The sequence below is a fragment of the Chinchilla lanigera genome, unplaced genomic scaffold (assembly GCF_000276665.1).
Source record: "Chinchilla lanigera isolate Chin_1 unplaced genomic scaffold, ChiLan1.0 scaffold00090, whole genome shotgun sequence".
Taxonomy (NCBI): Eukaryota; Metazoa; Chordata; class Mammalia; order Rodentia; family Chinchillidae; genus Chinchilla; species Chinchilla lanigera.
Genome location: NW_004955491.1, coordinates 340,692 through 358,499, shown reverse-complemented (window position 1 = coordinate 358,499; position 17,808 = coordinate 340,692). Strand labels below are relative to the sequence as shown.

At 39.5% G+C, this 17,808-nt stretch overlaps 1 protein-coding gene and 1 pseudogene across 1 annotated transcript; one reads left to right on the top strand and one right to left on the bottom strand.

Annotated features, from left to right (window-relative positions):
* Window positions 1-8,044: 8,044 nt before the first annotated feature.
* LOC102004170 (olfactory receptor 6B1) lies at window positions 8,045-9,320 on the bottom strand. The gene has a single exon (XM_005404722.1). The coding sequence runs from the start codon at window positions 9,251-9,253 to the stop codon at window positions 8,144-8,146; it is 1,110 nt and encodes a 369-aa protein (XP_005404779.1). The 5' UTR covers window positions 9,254-9,320; the 3' UTR covers window positions 8,045-8,143.
* A 2,475-nt stretch (window positions 9,321-11,795) lies between these two features.
* On the top strand, window positions 11,796-17,593 carry LOC106146665 (annotated as a pseudogene).
* The last annotated feature ends 215 nt before the right edge of the window (window positions 17,594-17,808 follow it).

The window sequence follows — 17,808 nt, the reverse complement described above, 5'->3', positions numbered from 1 at the left end:
TAGTCACCAGGCAACATTACCTTTCCTAGTGATACTAACTTTGCAAGAGTATAAAATAAAAGCCCCTACTGTTGAAGTCAGTCCCCTTGCTTATCAAAGAAGAGGTAACTGCACCTGACCACAGCTATTGCCTCTTGTCTTTATTTTCTAAATCTTCTTGCCTTTTACAAAATAGCAAAAGAACAGTACAGATAATACAGAGTTACAAACAAAGTGGTAGGAAATTAACAATGCTTGTAGTATTACATATTGGTATCTTCCAAGTGGTTTCCCATGAAAACAGATAGAGACATGCAATATTGATCAATCAAGGACTCATTGACAGTTTCTTTCAGCAAAGAAATAGAAGACAGTAGAACAACTATGTTAACTATCCTGTATATACATACATACAAAATTTCTCCTTCTTTCCCTTCTCTTTTCCCACATCCCAGTTGCCCTTTGCTCTTGAGCATTTTCCTATCATTTCACAATGTCTATCATATCTCCGAGTTTTTATTAACTCTTTCAGGTTTTACCCTAGTGAGACAATGTGGTGCTTGCACATGCAGGTCTGATTTATTTCACTTATGAGTATGGTCTCTAGTTGTGACCATTTACCTATAAAAGCCTCAAGTTTATCTTTCTTTATAGCTGAGTAATATTCCATTATATAAAAGTACCACAATTTTCTTATCCAGTCCTCGGTGAATGAACATTTGGGTTGCTTCCACAATTTAGCAATTACAAATTGTGCTGCTGTGAACATAGGTGCACACATACCGCTGTGATATGATGTTTTTAGATCTTCTGGGAAAATACCCAGAAGGGGAACAGCTGGTTGTAAAAGGCTGTCTGTCTGTTAATGTTTTCCTCCTTTTATTTTTAAAATAAAAAGAAAAAAACATAAAAAAAGGATCAAATAGGATAGTACATTGGAACAAATCTTAAACAAAACCTGGGCACCATTGCCCTAGTAGAAGAGATGAGATATCCTTGTGCTCTGTTAGACTTAGGTGGCCACCATGAACTGGGACTCCCACCAGAGGGCTCATACTGAGCTGGTGGACATGGATACAGTGAGAATTATTTATGCTTTCATTGGCTGGTGATCACACTAGACTGACTATAAAATATTCTGAACTTCATTATTGCCTCACAGGAAACCCCTTCCAGGTTTAGTGTTAGTGTGCTTGATCTAAGGGAGTTGAAATAACCATATAAAATCTAGTGCTAATCTAGTGCTCCCTTTTAATAGCAATTTCCTTTATTATGCTAAAATAAAATTCATAGATAATACAACCTACCTATAATACATAACTATTATATAAAAGCCAACTAAGGAAAAGCAATTTATAGTAAAAATCATATGTGTCTCAATATATACGTATCTGGACATCAAGATACTGAAAGAATAGAGTGATTACGTGCTTGCGCATATTCATATTGAATGAGTGGGAGCTAAAAAAGTCAAAAGCTTTTCAGTGACATTTGGAAAAATCAAATAGAAAACGTACAAATGGATACAAGAATAAAAATTAGTATTAGAATAAGTAATAACATCTTTGTACATAATAATCAAAAGGGATTAATCTTAAAATAAATAAATAAATCTTCTTGCCATTTTCTCCCAGGGACCAAGACACCACTTAGTCCTACACAAAAGTTTTCTTCAATTTTCTATCGATTCTACCACAGACCATTTTCCTAAATAAGCTCTTTCTGCATCTTTGTTTGCTATAGCTTTCTCTTGTCCATTTATGCATGCTCTTGTCATCGGATATAAGGTCAAACATGCTTTAATTCAGTAGAGGTTGTCTCTTTTCACATCTTCTCTTCATGAGAGGAAACTGCAGGTAGGTTTTACTTATTTTAAAATTTTTTTTTATTTTAAAAATAAAAGAAGGAAAACATTAACAAACATACAACCACTTAAAAATAGCAAACGAACAATACAAACAATACAGAGTTACAAACAAAGTGGTAGGAAATTAACAATGCTTGTTGTATTTTTTTTTTCTTTTTTGATTGAACTCAGGACCTTGCGCTTTCCAGGCAGGTGGTTATGCCGATGAGCTATATTCCCAGCCATGTATTACATATTGATATCTTCAAAGTGGCTTCTCACAAAAACAAATAGAGACATGCAATATTGATCAATTGAGGAATCATTAACTGTTTCTTTCAGCAAAGAAATAGAAGACAGTAGAACAACTATGTTAACTATCCTGTATATACATACATACAACATTTCTCCTTTCCCTTCTTTTTTCCCACATCCCAGTTGCCCTTTACCCTTGAGCATTTTCCTATCATTTTACAATGTCTATCATACCTCCTACTTTTTATTCTTAGACTGGTTTTCTCGCCTACATTTCCTTTCATTCATCCCAGTCTGGTGTTTGGCAGTGTAAGCTTTGTGTTTCTATCCTATGATCATTTCCTAGTTAGTGCGATATCATCAGAAGCAACCAGAATATCAGTACAGAGTGGCAGGAATTTATTTCAGAAATCAATCACTTAATTAGGTTAGTGGACAAAGCAGCAAGTGACAGAAACAACAACCCCATCTCCCAGTCTTGGTTTCTAGGCAAGATCAGTCAGCTCCTACTCCCAGGAGAACAGAGTATGCAATGAGTACCATGTAGATCCTAGATACACAGCAGCTCTCCACTGACTATGCTTTACTGCTCACTGGCCCCTGACTTCTGATGTCTGTTCAGGGAAGAGAATGCCTTGACTTTGGGTATCAAAGCTTGATAATAACAAACAGGATATTTCCCACAGGTGTCCTTCCCTGGTCCAGTGTTTGGGGCTTCTACAGGACACCCTCACTTACCCTATGAGTTATGTGAAGGCATTAATCCCAGAAGCAAGACGTTACTTATTGGCTCTATTCCTTTTAATTCTCTTAGAAATGGAAAGTTTTCAGAAACTAACAGGTTCTCAAATATTTGCTCCAGCATGACAAATACAAGGTCCTATTCCTTTGCAGAAAACAAAATCGGAGTCATTGAAAGTGTTTTCCATCTTCTTGTTTCTTGTGTTTTCTATGCCAAGATTCCGTAGCAACCCTCTTGCCCAAGTTTATGAGATAACCAAAGACTGAATGTTAAGGCGTTAACGCCTGTGTAGCTACTTATCAACAGAGTTGTGAATTTTTGTCATTTTCTGTGTACTAGAGGTTCTCTTAGGAATGTTAGTCAGGTGTCATTTGAATTTAGAATTTCCAATTGCAATTTGTGAAAATACTCTGAGATGTATACAGTACTTAGAATATTAGCAGTTTCACCTAAATGAAAGTTTTTTTTTTTTAAGTTAAACTACCTTTCCTTCTTTCTTTCCTTATACCTTCTACTATATTCTCTACTATGTATGGAGAAACTAATTTTCATTTTAGTAGTTGCCTTATTTAAAAATTCAGGGGATGTTTGTGGATGTCAAAGAGGTCACCATTGTCTGTAGCTCTTGTCCTGGGACAGTAGAATCCATGGCTCCCCTGTTGAATATAATATTGATTTGGCCAACAAAATGTGGACTCTGTTGGTCTTGAGAGATTTGGTCAGCTTTCCCTCTCATTCTCGGAACACTGTGACCTCCTTGTGATGAGGTCAAGATAGCCTGCTGGGGGACAAAAGGCCCCACGAAGGGAGGCCATCCAGGCAAGTTTCTAGTGACCTACTAGCCAACTGCAAAGTCCTATGCAAGCCCCAACCAAAGCAGCAGGAGAACTACTTGGCTAACCTCCAGTCCTGGAACTAAATAGTTTGGGAGTGGCTTATCATACAGCAAAAGATAATTGATGAGAGCTCCTCACATAACATGATAGGAACATTTCATCAAGCTGGCCCACATGGACATGAATGTTGTGTATTCTGTCATCCTTTTATTGGCTATAGAGTATTGGTTATACTTCGAAAATACATCTAGAATCAGACCATTTCCCCTCATTTCCATTACTGCTATTCTGATCCAATCCACCATTGTGTGTTGATGAAATAGTCTCCCTTCTCCTGCTCTTGCCTTGTGAGAATCTCTTCTGGTAGTTACTGTAACTTACCAGTAACATACAGTAACTAGAATGATCCTTTTAAAACAAGGAGATCCTGTCATTATTTTACTCAAAACCTTGTAGTGGGTTCCCACTCCATTCAGAGTAAGGCTTAGGATTATTTTATATCAGTGCTTAGTGTTCAAGTCACTCTGGCTTGCTCTTATCTCTTCTTCTTACTAGACGTCTCCTCAGACACATCTGTAAGATCCCACATTTGCTCTTGCTGTTTCTCCTTCCAGACTGTTCTTTGCCCAAGTAACTACATGTCTTACTCAGTCTGACCATGGACTTACCCCAGGGTCATGTACTTTTCCATGTACTTGCTCCAGTGTTACTTACTCAGAGAGAGCTTCTGCGAATAGCATATTTAAAATTTCAGAAACCCTGCACTTCCTGTTATCCTTCCATCCCAGCCCCACATAACACTTGCTGCCACCTGGATTGTTGCTTATATTAGTTTCCTAGGCTCTAAAAAAAGACACATCAAAGTTTTATGGCTTAAAAAAACAATTACATGTTTAAAGTTCTGGAGGCTAAAAGTCTGAAGTCAAAGCGTCAACAGGTACAGGTGCACCTTGGTGTTGCCTTGCTTTGAGCCTTGTTGAATTTGGATGGATTTTGATGTGAAAACTTTGTCCCACATACTCATCATTTGTTTGGAAGTCCACATGAAAGGTAGAACGTGTTGGTGTCAATTGTTACCCTTTCCAGACAAAATAATTTGTTTGATGCTTGTAATTTTTTGCATGTGTCATACCTCCCAGAACCAATTAATGATGAGTACCGAGACACCGCTGTATTTTCTTTCAGTATTCGAGGGGAGAATTTTGACTTGTGTCCTCCAGCTTCTGGTGGCTCAAGGGATTCCTGGATGCACAACTCCAACCTCTGCTTCCATCTTCCCACAGTCTTCTCTGTGGTCTTCTTTGCTTCTTTTTCATATAGGACCCTTTGCAGTGGACTTAGAGCCCACTCAAACAATCGAGGATGGTCTCATTGTGTGATCCTTAACATTATTGCATTTCAAGTGCTCTTTCCCCCAAATATGCCTTACAGTCACAAGTTACAGGCTAGAGATATGAATATGCATTTTTGAGAGCCACCATTCAACCCACTCCAGTATATATGTAGTATGTAGTATGTACATGTGTATATATACATGTAGTACTATGTACCTATGTATGATGTTTGTAGAAGGTATTATCTATTTCAGCTCAATAGACTAGCAAGTTTTTTGTTTTTTTTATTATCAAATCTTTGCAGGAACACAGCAGATACATAATAAATATTGGTTGAATAAATGAATGCAGTGAGCTAAAATGTATACCGCATGTGAAATTAATATATTCACATCTTTTTGGTGAAACTCCTTAGAAGTTTGGTTAGTGATAACCACATGTTCAGGGCTTGGTCCCTTAGCAAACTACTAAAACTCAACTTCAGACTTTTTCATGGCAACCTCTACAACCCCACCAATGCCAGACTAAAACCTTGAGTTGACTTCATGTGCCCCACATTCATGTGTTCCAGGTTGTTTCTGTGTGAATTTAATCAGTACATGGCTGTAACTGTTCTTCTCCGTTAGGAGGATTTGTCTGAGCCAAGCCTGTACTTCCCCTAGCCTATGTCCTTATGGAAGTCTTTTCACAAGGAGGTCAAGGGCACATTCCTGCTTGTCATTTGTTCTTTGAAACATGGTTTAATAGGTTTGCAGGGAAATCCTACTTCCACACTCTCCTCTACTTGGGTACTTATGAAAGTAATAGAGAATGAAATAGCCCCTTATATCTGTAGCCTCACACACTGTACAGGAAGCTCAGTCTGTTAAGGGTAGCTTTGGATAGGTCAGAGAGCACAGCCTTCCTGATGACCTTCCTCCAGGTGAGCCCTACCCAGGTGGCAGCTTATTCAGACTTTACTCTACTCTAGAGAGATAATAGTCAAGGTATTTTTTTATCATGTTGGTTGATTCTCATAACTACTATGTGAATATTGGGGAGAAGCATTATTAATACTCTTTTACATATGAGCAGTCAGTGTTTCAGAGAGTGCAGTAGTTTTTCCAAGGTCACATGGCAAAAATATAACTGGGCTAAAACTCAAGATGTTGCCAGAATGCTTCATCTTTCATTTCTTGATCTCTACTGATTATGTCTTGTTTTTTTTTTTTTTTTTTTTGGAGGCTCCTGACTAATATGTATGTTAATGCACAGGATGGGAAGGTAATAATGGCACAGCTGCTGTGGAAAACATTTTGGTATTTTTTCAAAAAGCTAAATATTAGCATATGATGTGGCAATTCTGCCCCTAGGTATATGTGATCAGTAACTGTGATATAGCAACCTGATTTGGGTTAGAACTGCCTAGCATATTAGTAAAGTTCTGGGTCTACTGATTATGTCTTTGCCTGCTTGAATATTCCTATATGCACATGTTGAATATTCCTATATGACTCAGCCATCATTGTTTGATTCATCTGAAGTCATTTTTCACAGCATAATTCCTTTTTGCACCAAGAGAACATATATAATAATCACTTTTTATTGTATTAATGGACCAAAATACATCCCATGAGCAAACATTAATTACAAGCATTGCTTCTTTTTGTATGTTTTCCAAAGTGAGGTGTGCTCCGTTTCCACCTTTGTTTCCTTTATTTCCTGGAACCTACAGTTCACATTTGTCCATTTTTATATCATTAACTGGGCTTCAGGTATAGTGATTCATTATTCCAAATACATCCCTTCACAATGGGTTTCCACAGTTGGCAGGCAAAGCAGCATACATCTCCCTAGGGACAGCCACACACACACTCCATGCTGGAGAAAGGATCCAGGGCACGGAGCCAGGAGACAGTTTGGACCTCTGCTCCCCGCTACCTGTTCCCACAACCATGTTATTCGCCTCTTTAGTTATCTGTTCAGGCAGTTCATAAAAGGGAACAAATACTTCCAAGTAATGGTTCTTCAAAAGAAAGAGAACGCATTCTTGAAAGTGTTGCTTGTACTTAGATGAAAGATTTGCAAATGCAGTATGTGCTCCCGCTTTGAATTTTTTATATAAAATTTAAATTCTTACCGATAGGAGAGTATTATATTGAATGCAATTTAAAGTAGAGTTCCCTTTGCTGTTGGCAAGACTGTAGATGAAAGATGGGCCGCAAAGATATGTTTGATCAAAAAGCTTTTGTGTGAATATGTAAGGTGTCAGATAAATAAAGACGGTTTAGAGTCGCTATTGAATGGAAAGAAAATCCACGTCAAATCCTAAAACTGGGCTGATTATTTGTATGTGAAAATAGTGCAGGAAGAGTAAACGTTGGAGGAAGTAAAAGAAAAATGGAAAGGAATGAGAAAACACTGGTACCAGAAGAAAAAATTATTGAGAAGGGTAAGTCCATTCAGGAATTAATGTATCTGATGATACTTATTTATCATCTTCCTTATGCTCATTCATTGAAAGACACAGGCAAACATTGTGACATTAAACATTGTGGAGGCAAATACGAAATGCAATAAAAGGCAACTGTATAAATTATATTAGAAAGAAAAATATTACTGTACAAGTTGTGTTCACTGCCAGGTGAAAGAAAACACTCTTTGAAGCAGAAAGTGTTAACATAGAAAAGGAGGTGCTGGCAAGTCTTCCAAGGGCTTGAGGAGCAGCTTTCAACTCTGCTACCGCGACAGACTCCCAGCACGTCAAGTATGGGGCTGTGGAGGAGCTTCTACTTCTGTCACAGTTAGGACGATTGGAAATCAAGCTGCCACTGTCAAATCCATGGGCCTTGAGGATGTTAATGGTTGCCAGATCCCAAAATAGCTGACTAATATACCTCTTTTTTTCACGCCAGTTACTAATTTACTCATAATCTCAAAAGCTCCATTTCAGGGGACAACTAACAAGAACGCCTCTTTCTAGCTCTCTCTTTATGACATACGTGCACTTACAGCATAGACGACACAGCACAGATTCAAGCCACCAAGGGCCTAAGACTGATGTGGGCACGGGGGTGCCGTGTAAACGCAGGCAGAGGCGGAAGGAAAGAGGAAAGACGGGGGCGGCAGAGCAGGCACTCAGGCACCCCTCTCTCTCGCTGCTCATAATAGATTAGTCAGACCCAGTTGCCTGGTAACAGGACAGTTTCTTCAGGGCTTCTTTCACCTCCCGATTCCTGAGGCAATAAATGAAAGGGTTTAGTGCTGGGGTGACAATGGCATAGAAGATGGAAATAATTTTGTTCATATTAAAGGCGTGGATTGCTCGGGGCCGGGCATACATGAAAATCGTAGCTGAGTAGAAGATGGTGACCACCACCAGGTGGGACGCGCAAGTGGAGAAGGCTTTCTGCTTTCCAGTGGGCATGCGCAGCACAGTTCCCAGGATGCATCCATAGGACAGGACAGTGACCGAGAGTGGGAAGAGGAAGATGACCAGGGCCAGGACAAAGTCCACCAGCTCAGCTATGGACATGTCTGTGCAGGAGAGATTGAGTACCGGCGAGATGTCACAGAAGAAGTGATTGATGACATTGGGCCCGCAGAAGGTGAGACGGGAGATGAAGTAAATCTTTGCCAAAGAGATGCCAAAGCCGATGCCCCAGGAACCAAAAGCCAGGCGGAAACAGAGCCTATGGCTCATGATGGTGGGGTAGTGGAGTGGACGGCAGATGGCCACATAGCGGTCATAGGCCATGGCAGCCAGGAGCACACACTCTGTGCACATGAGCGCAATGAAGAAGTAAAGTTGTATCATGCAGTGAGTGAAGGAGATGCTGTTGCTCGTAGACCAAAAGCTGAACAGCAGCTTGGGCACGGTCACGGAGATGTACCAGGTCTCCAGAAAGGACAGGTTGGCCAGGAAGAAGTACATGGGCTTGTGCAATGGCCGGTTCTGCTGCACCAGGAGGATGATGATCACGTTTTCAGTCACTGTCAGAATATAGCACACCAGGAACATGAGGAACACTGCAGTGCGCATGTTCAAGCTCCCGGGGAACCCCACCAGGATAAACTTGGAGACCCGAGTGTGGTTTTCCGCCTCCATGCTAACGATAGAGGGCTTAGCTGTCCTGCAGGAAAGAATCATTTGATCAGAATCTATGGTCCAGTTAGAATCCCTCGTTCCGTGGGCCCGAAGAGAATGAAGCATTCTCCGATTATTGGTAAAGGCACTATTTATTAGTACTATATTAGAAATTAGCTCATGACCTGGATACATTATGCATTGCAAAATTTAACTGGCAAACACCCTCTTTACATATATTTATTATGTCCATTTTAATGATGAAGAATTGAGTGTTGGCAAGATTGAAGAGACCTACCAAGTTCCCACAGAGGGCAGGACAGGTTCCATTCACCTCTAAGTGTAAAGCCGGGTTTTATGTAGTATCGTAACTGCCAGTTTTAAAGGATAAGCCAGCGCCCCACCCCTGCATCTGCTCGGAACCTTGGAAGTTTTTCCTTACAAGCATCCAAGTCTCATACACTATTGCTTCTTCTCTATCATCACTGCAGACTGAGAGTGGCTGTCACCGTCTGTGAGTCACATGACAAAGTGATGGGATGGGGGAGTGGGACTCTTCAGTATTACACCAGGACCTCATTCGAGGGCCAGGTCTGCCAATGACTTACTATGTGACTTTGCAGTCTTAGCCTCTTTGAAATAAGCATGGAAGGAGCTTTTGCCTCAGCTTGGAGCAGCAAAGAGGGTGAAGACAGCAGATCAGGAGAGAGAAAAATGTTCCTAGGTGGCAGAGTGGAGAGCAAAACAACTTGGCCCTTGCTTTTGGGGAGCTTTGAATTTATAGGGTGAGGGTGGGTGTCTTGGAAGTTTTTTTTTTTTTAAGGAAAGCTAGAATTGCATAAATAAATTGAAGCTATTTTCTATAAATATTATAAAAGAACGGAATAATCCTTGTGTAATCTGAAATTTCCCTCTGCCCTTGGAAGATGTGCCACTTAGGCAAAAAGGAGTTTTAGGTGGAACTCTTTGAAAAACTTGCGGGGAGGGCATTATGAAATGAGACCACCATTGTTGTCCAGGGAAGGGTGGGAAATTTGAGAAGATCCAGGACAGGCTTGGTCAGAATGAGGACCTGAATAGTGCTCTAAATGCAGTGGGATATGACATGACTACACTATGGGAGGATAATTGTCATTTTAAAGTGGACCCCACTGAAACCTGACCGAGAGCGGTGAGTCCAGTTGGAGATTGCACAGAGGTGACAGTGACCTTGAGCACTGGTTTCAGAGAAGTGGTAGATACAAGAGTCTTTAGAAGTAATCAGTGGATTCAAAATGGAAGGGGAGGAGACAAAGATACGGGAGAAATTTCAGCCATATGGTTTATTGAATAGAAGTGCCACCATCTACTAAGATATGACAACCTGAGAGTTACAGGCACTTTGTTCATAGATAAAATGATAAAAACAATTGAGAATTTGGTAGAGTTATGTTTTTCTTAGTAATAACTCAAATGTTTTGATTAGTATTAACTCTAGTGACATCCTGTAAAAAAAGATTTATTGAGGGCTTTTTACATGCCTGGAAGTTTGCTAAGTCATTTTCATATGCCATCCCATTTAGTTGAGTGAATAAAGTTAATGAGATAGGGTAATTCTAACTGCGTAGAAGACACTGTGTTTCAGACACATGAAGCAACATTTCCAGTTAGAGAGTGATAAAGTCAGGATGATACTGGACCCAGGATCTCTCTTGGCAACTAAGGCATGCACTTAATCACCGGCTGACTCACACATAGATAAAAAGATCTGATTTGGTGACCACTACCATGTTTTTACATTTAAAATTTCTGTTTTAGGAAATGTTCTGTAGTCCCACTAAAATTTGATTACAGGAGCAGCTCATTAAAGATGAGCCCAAATTTTTAAAAAAAGGAAATAATAGGATATAAGAGTATAGCTAATCAGAAGCAGAAAACAGATATGAACACATAGAAATGTTTGATAAATGCCTCACAGATGAAATAGCCTTAGACATGCTTTGAAATATGAGTAGGTGAGAAGATGCAGAATTTTAGGCAGATGAGTGAAAGTGAGAAAAGACACAGAATTCTGAAACAGCCTGGCACATTCAGGAGAGCAGCTCATAATGACCTGACAGCTATGTGAGTGCCGAAGTGTGTGTCAATGAACAGGAAAAGGATGGATGGGGTGGGGGCGACTGGTCTGTATCAGATATGGGGACCTTCATGGACGACAGCAAGGGATCAGGGTCATTCTGTAGGACAGACAATTAGCAATTGCTGAATGTCAGTGGGATGAGAACAGTGTCATGCTGCACCTTAGATTTGATAGGAAAGGCTGGTTTTGGATGGGACAGTGTCATCAAACCAGAGATTGACAGACATATTGGAAGATGAGCTGGGCTATCTAGGCATACCTGTTCACACAAGTAAATTGTACTCCTGGAGGACTCTCGCAAAGGGTGAATGGGGCTTCCTTATTTCTCACCAGCTAAATGAAAGCTCATGAGCACTAATTATTGCACACAAATGGATATATTATAGCATTGTATTTAGTATTTTAGTATAAAAGCCATAGACCTTTTTTACTCACAAATTTTTTATTCCACTACCACACACTCAATGGCGTGACCCATTCTAGAAGATTTAAGACCTAGAATCAAAAAAGCATGGCTTCTCTCCCTTTTGTGCCAGCTGTGTGTGCACTTTCTTGCCCCTAATCTTGTCTGGGTTCTGACCAAAGGTAGGTTCCCAAAAATACACCAGTAATGAAGAAATGACCTCTGTCTCTGCCAAGACAGTTGCATTTTTTGTAGCTGTCATGACATCAAGTTGCCAGGAAGATGCAGCAGTTTGCTGCTCAAGAACATCTGGGAGCAAGGCAGCAATACGGAGGTTGGGGTGAGAGGGTGGGGAGGCTTAATGCTGATCCAATACGAAAAGATGGCTTTTGAAGGGACTGGAAGGGATCTGTTCCCTCAGTTTACTGCCTAACTGGCTGCTTCTGGAATTTTAGAAGATGGGTGTATCACCCTAGCTGATCCCGAGGAATTGACAGTGGAAAAGAGAGACATGAAACATCCAGGATTCAGTACTGCTGTGCCATCGGAGCCTGAAACAGCTGCGTGCATAGGCAAGATGGTCTGAGTCAGAGCACTTACCTTGGCTCAACAGTCTGCAGGGAGGTGGGCTGTGAGAACAAATTCTTCACTGGTTCTAAAATAGGAAGAAGTAGGAAAAACAAGTTCAGGTATTGAGTCAATAAAAGATACCCACTCCCTAATCCTAAAAGGAGTGACTGGACCCAGATTACCCCACTGCTTTCAAGCTGGAAAGCAGGACTGGAGGAAAGGACTGCCCTAGGCACTAAGACCAAATCTGTGCCCGAAGTGGCACCAGGCTGGCTCTTCCAGCACGCTGGGCCCAGAGCCCCCATTGCCTTTCCAGGGAGCATGTCAGGGGTCTCAGGGATGCCAGGCTGGGAAGATTGTTGGATTCTGAGGGCTTCATAGCATATCAAGACTTTCCCTGCATATCTGCCAAGACCCAAGAGGAAAGAGTTTTGACGATAGCAGTCTGAATCTCCATGGGACCTAAGAGAAATTTTGTTTACCTGTTATGGCTATCTTATATATCTTACAAAATAGTTCCAAGGGGAGGAAAACCACTTATGGCCACATACTTTGAAAACAACTGCATTTTAATTTAGTTCTTGTGAAACGGTGAAGCAGGGGAAGTACTGCTTTTAAATTCCTACTTACAGATTTTCAATTAGTATTCAGCCTCTGGCTTCCTTGAAACAAGATGGTCCCATCCATGTTTCAAGGGAGATGACGCTGGCTGAAGAGGACTGGTATTGCTTCATTTTTTAAATTTTTATTTTTTAAATCATAGTTTCTTTATTTTAAAGATAAAAGAATGAAAACACTTTAACAAACATGCAGACGTAAGCAAAACAACATAAAAATAGTAAAACCAACACAGAATTTCAGACAGGGTGATAGGAAATTAACAATGGCTGTTGTGTTACATATTGATATCTTCAAATTGGTTAATCAGATAAACAAATACAGGCATGTAAGATTGATCAAACAATTAAACATTAACTGTTCCTTTCAATAAAGCAGTAGAAATCAGCTGCACAATTATCCCAGCTGTCTTGTTATACATATATACATATTTTCTTTTCTTTTCTTTCTTTCTTTCTTTCTTTCTTTCTTTCTTTCTTTCTTTCTTTCTTTCTTTCTTCCTTCCTTTCTTTCTTTCTTCCTCCCTTTCCTTTCTTCCTTCCTTCCTCCCTTCCTTCCTTCCTTTCCTCTTTTCCCTCATCCCAGTTGTTCTAACCATTTGAGCAGCTTCTTTTCCTTTCACAATATCTATTGTACCTTTTAGATTTTATTTACTCTTCCAGGTTCTTACACTAGGAAGACAATATGATGTTTACGTTTTAGTAAAAGTCAAATAGCAACTTTTATTTTAAATGCTCATGCCATACTTGTGTGTTAAATAAATTTATCATGATGGAGTTATTGTTACTTTATCAGCTGCCTTTGGGTAACACTTGAGTAATAATATCTCACCTTCTAGGATAAAGTGCTTGTTAAATAATACCATATTTTTTGTGGCCTGCGGAACTCTTAAGTAACTCTCACACAAAGAAATCTGTCAGGCTCTTTGTGGTTTCACAGTAAATAGGAACATTGTAAGCTATAAACAATGCAGTCTGAATTGCCACTGGCGCTTACGGTAATTAAGCAAGCAGCCTTCAACATTGCTTCTCTCACAGACAGAAGTATGAGAAACAAATTGCAATGCATAAAAATAAAGAGATTCTTTCAAATTTCTGGCCTCAGTTTATGTCAAAGTCTGAAAAATATTCTGACATCTCTTAAAATATATCATTGGATGTTAGCTATAATTTTCAACAAGGATTTAAACTATTCTGATAATGTGGTCGCTAACAGAGACATGGAAGAAATTTCACTCAACAATAGCTGTCTTAATCATGTTCAGCTCACTTGTGCTGTGGCGGAGTGCTAGGGGGAGCACACGTCTCCTCTGCAGGTAGGAACTATACACCTATTGGGAAAGGAGACTGTGAATTACCGTGAATACGATCTTTAACTCTGGTGCCAAAACTCCATACAAATAAACCTGAACAGATTAGAGAAATCTAGAAGATACCAACCAAGTATATCCTGTGATGCACTGACACAGGGTCAACCTCAGCTCTCTGGTTTTTCTTGGATTGTTTTTTGTCTTTAGCTATTGGTAGTTTCAGGTTGGCATCTCCTACAAACCCTTATCCAAGTTATATGGGAAGCAGTAAGAAAACCCAGAAGCTCCTTGTGTTGTTCCTCAGCTACTAAATCCACTAGCTGTCTGGTTTCTTTCTTCAGACTCCTCTAATACTTAGAGTTGTGTCATGTCCAGGTTTTTAAACTGTAAGGAGCAGTTCTATTACTTAGTATTCAATACTATTACTTAGTATTCACTTGTATGAAAACACCATAGTTGGTTATCTATTCACCAACTGATGGACACTTGGTTCTATTTGGGGCATACCTTCAGCAGTTAGGCCATTTATGAATTTACTTTAGCCTTCATTTGCTATTGGGAAGAACCTGAAGGTCTTCCAGAGGTGAAATCTGAGGGTTCTTTCAGGCCTCATCATAACACCCAGCCCTGGACATATGCATGGTTTCCTCAATCTTCTTATACACAAGTAAATGTTTAAAAGCTCTTTTTCCCCATGTATCTTTTCCCTCAAGCTCTTCTTTCCCAAACTTTTCAATATCTCTTGCTTATCCCAACTCATCCCAAGGCTAAGGTTGCTATCAGCAGTAGTTTGACCTTTAAATGCAATCAGCAAAGTCTGCCAAGAAAGCTATCTGGGACAACTCACAGTCAAAGGAAACAAAGGAAAGTGTTTACATCAATCACAGAGTGGACAATTAAAAATGGCAACCAGTTTTCTTTGAGATAAGGTTTGTGGTGTTCTTTATTTTTTTTAACACTGTACACCAGCAATGTGTGTTGTCATCTTTTTTTGCATTTTTTTTATTTAAAAGAGAATAAAAAAACAATAAAAATGGTACAGAATTTCAAAACAAGATGATAGGAAATGAACAACGGTCGGTATATTGCATATTGTTATCTTAAAAGTAGTTATTCAGATTATCAGACATAGGCATGCAAAATTGCTCAAACAATTAAGCATTAATTGTTCCTTTCAATAGGCATTAATTGTTCCTTTCAATAAACCAATAGAAATTAGTAGTACAATTTTCTTAGCTATCTTATGTGTGTATATATATATTTTCCCCTTTCTTCTTTCTTTCTTTCCTCCTTTCCCCATCTGAGTTTTTTTTCTTTTGAGCAGTTTGTTTCCTTTTCACAATCTCTATCGTACCTTTCAGATTTTATTTACTCTTTCAGTTTCTTTCACTAGTATGGAGAGTCCTCAAAAAACTAGCATTACAGGTCTCATTCAACCCAGCTATTCCAGTTCTGGGTGTTTTTCCAGAAGAAATGAAGACATCATACCATCACAGTATATGTGCTCCCATGTTTATAGCAGCACAATTTGTCATAGCTAAATCTTGGAAACAACCTAAATGTCCATCAACTGAGGAAAGGATAAAAAAGATGTGGTATTTTTATACAATGGAGTATTACCTAGCTATAAAGAAAGAGAAACTTAAGGCTTTTATAGGTAAATGGATGCAACTAGAGACCATACTCATAAGCGAAATAAATCAGATCCACATGTGTAAACACCGTATTGTCTCCCGAGAGTAAGTAACTGGGTTGTCATCTTGAGGGTGCCACCATTGTGGGATGTGAAGCCTCACAGATGGGCATTTTAAATATCCCAGAAGCTCCTACCACGATGCAGTAGCTTCTATCTTCATTAATCTTTCCTCTTTGCATTTTGATATCTAAGTAGTTATTATTGTGGAGGAAGTCTTAGAACTTCCTATTCTACTAATATCAGTGGTGGTTATACACTTATGTATACACACACACACAAACACACACACACAGAGTTTGTGTATTTTATTTGTACTTGCAACATTGCCAAACTCTCTGTCTTGGTTACTTTTTTCTCGCTGCTGGGACAAAATACCTGATGCCCAAAATTAAGGAAGGAAAGGTTTATTTCGCTTACAGTTCGTGGAAGTTTCAATCCGTACTTGGCAGATTATAAGGCAGAGTGGCACATTGCAGAGGGCTGCATCTCAGGGCAGCAGCACCCAGCTAAGCTGCAAACCCACACCAGAGCAGAATGGGGGAGGAATGGCGGAGGAGGAATGCCCTCAAGCACTTCTTCCTCTCCCTTACATATGCAAACTATCCACTCCAGGGCGGGTGCAGCTCTCACACCCATATTCAAACTCTAAATCCTGCCCCATGTCCACATGAGGCATTGGGGGGACACACAGACATAAACCATAACACTCTCTTTCTCTATCTTATCTTCACTCTGCCCTTCCCAGTCTGTAGTCACCACCATTCTAATCTCAACTTTGAGGAGATCAACTTTTTTATTTAGCACATATGAGTGAGATTATGCTCTTCTTTCTAAGCCTGATCTATTTCCCTGAATATAATGATCTCATGTGTATAAATGATGAAATTTCATTCTTTTCCATGACTGTAAAGTATTCCACTGCATACATGTGCCACAGTGTATTTATGCATTCATCAGTTGGTGAGGCTGCAAGATCTTATAGTGGTTTTATTTTTAATTGTTGAGGAACTTCTCTGTTGCTTTCTATAATGACCATGCTACTTTACATTCTCACCAGCAATGTGCAAGCATTCCTTTGATTCTACTTCCTCACCAGAGCTTATCATCTTTGGCCTTTTCGAGAAGTTACTTTTACTGGTGTGAGGTGATACCATATTGTGGTGTTGATTTGTGTTTCCCTGGTAATGAGTTGAGGTTTTTTTTATATGCCTGTTAGCCATTTAGATGTCTTCATTTGAGAAAGGTCTATGGAGGATTATTGTCCATTTTTGAAACTCATTGAGTTTTTGGAGTTCTTCATGCACTCTGGACCTCAGCTGCTTATCAGAGATATATGGAATACAGATTTCTAGGTGAGAGTTTTATGATTATCTTTTCAGTATTTTAAAGATATCTCTTCTTTTTCCAACTTGAACTCTGCAGAGTGGCTCCCACAAAGAAAGGTGGTGGGAAGAGCCGTTGTACCATCAGCGAGGTGGTGACCCAAGAACGCACCATCAATATTCACAAGTGCACCCATGGAGTGGGCTTCAACAAGTGCACCCATGGGACACTTAAGGAGATCTGGAAATTTTCCATGAAGGAGAAGGGGACTCCAGATGTGTGCATTGACACCAGGCTCAACAAAACTTTCTGGGCCAAGGGAATAAGGATTGTCCAGTAGTGTACCCCTATACAGTTGTTTAGAAATTGTAAATGAGAAAGAAGATCCACCAAACAAGCTCTACATTTTGGTAACCTATGTCCCTTTTACCACGTTCAAAAATCTCCAGACAGTTAAGGTGGATGAGAACTTGTCTTACAGTTTTCTTCATTTCTAATAATAACTGTTGCATTTTTTGTGTATGTATACCTATTTTTCTGTATATCTTTAACATTTTCTTTTGATATTTGAGTTTTAAAAATTTGAATGTGAGGCTTTTTAATCCTGTCCTGTTTACGTTCTCTGATCTTGGATCTGTGGTTTCTTTTATTGATTTTGCAACATATGTTAGTCACGACCTCATGAAATAGAAATCTACTTTATTCTATCCCT

Coding starts and splice junctions, on each gene's coding strand:
- LOC102004170 (XM_005404722.1), bottom strand. CDS start 9,253: ATGTATCCAGGTCATGAGCTAATTTCTAATATAGTACTAATAAATAGT.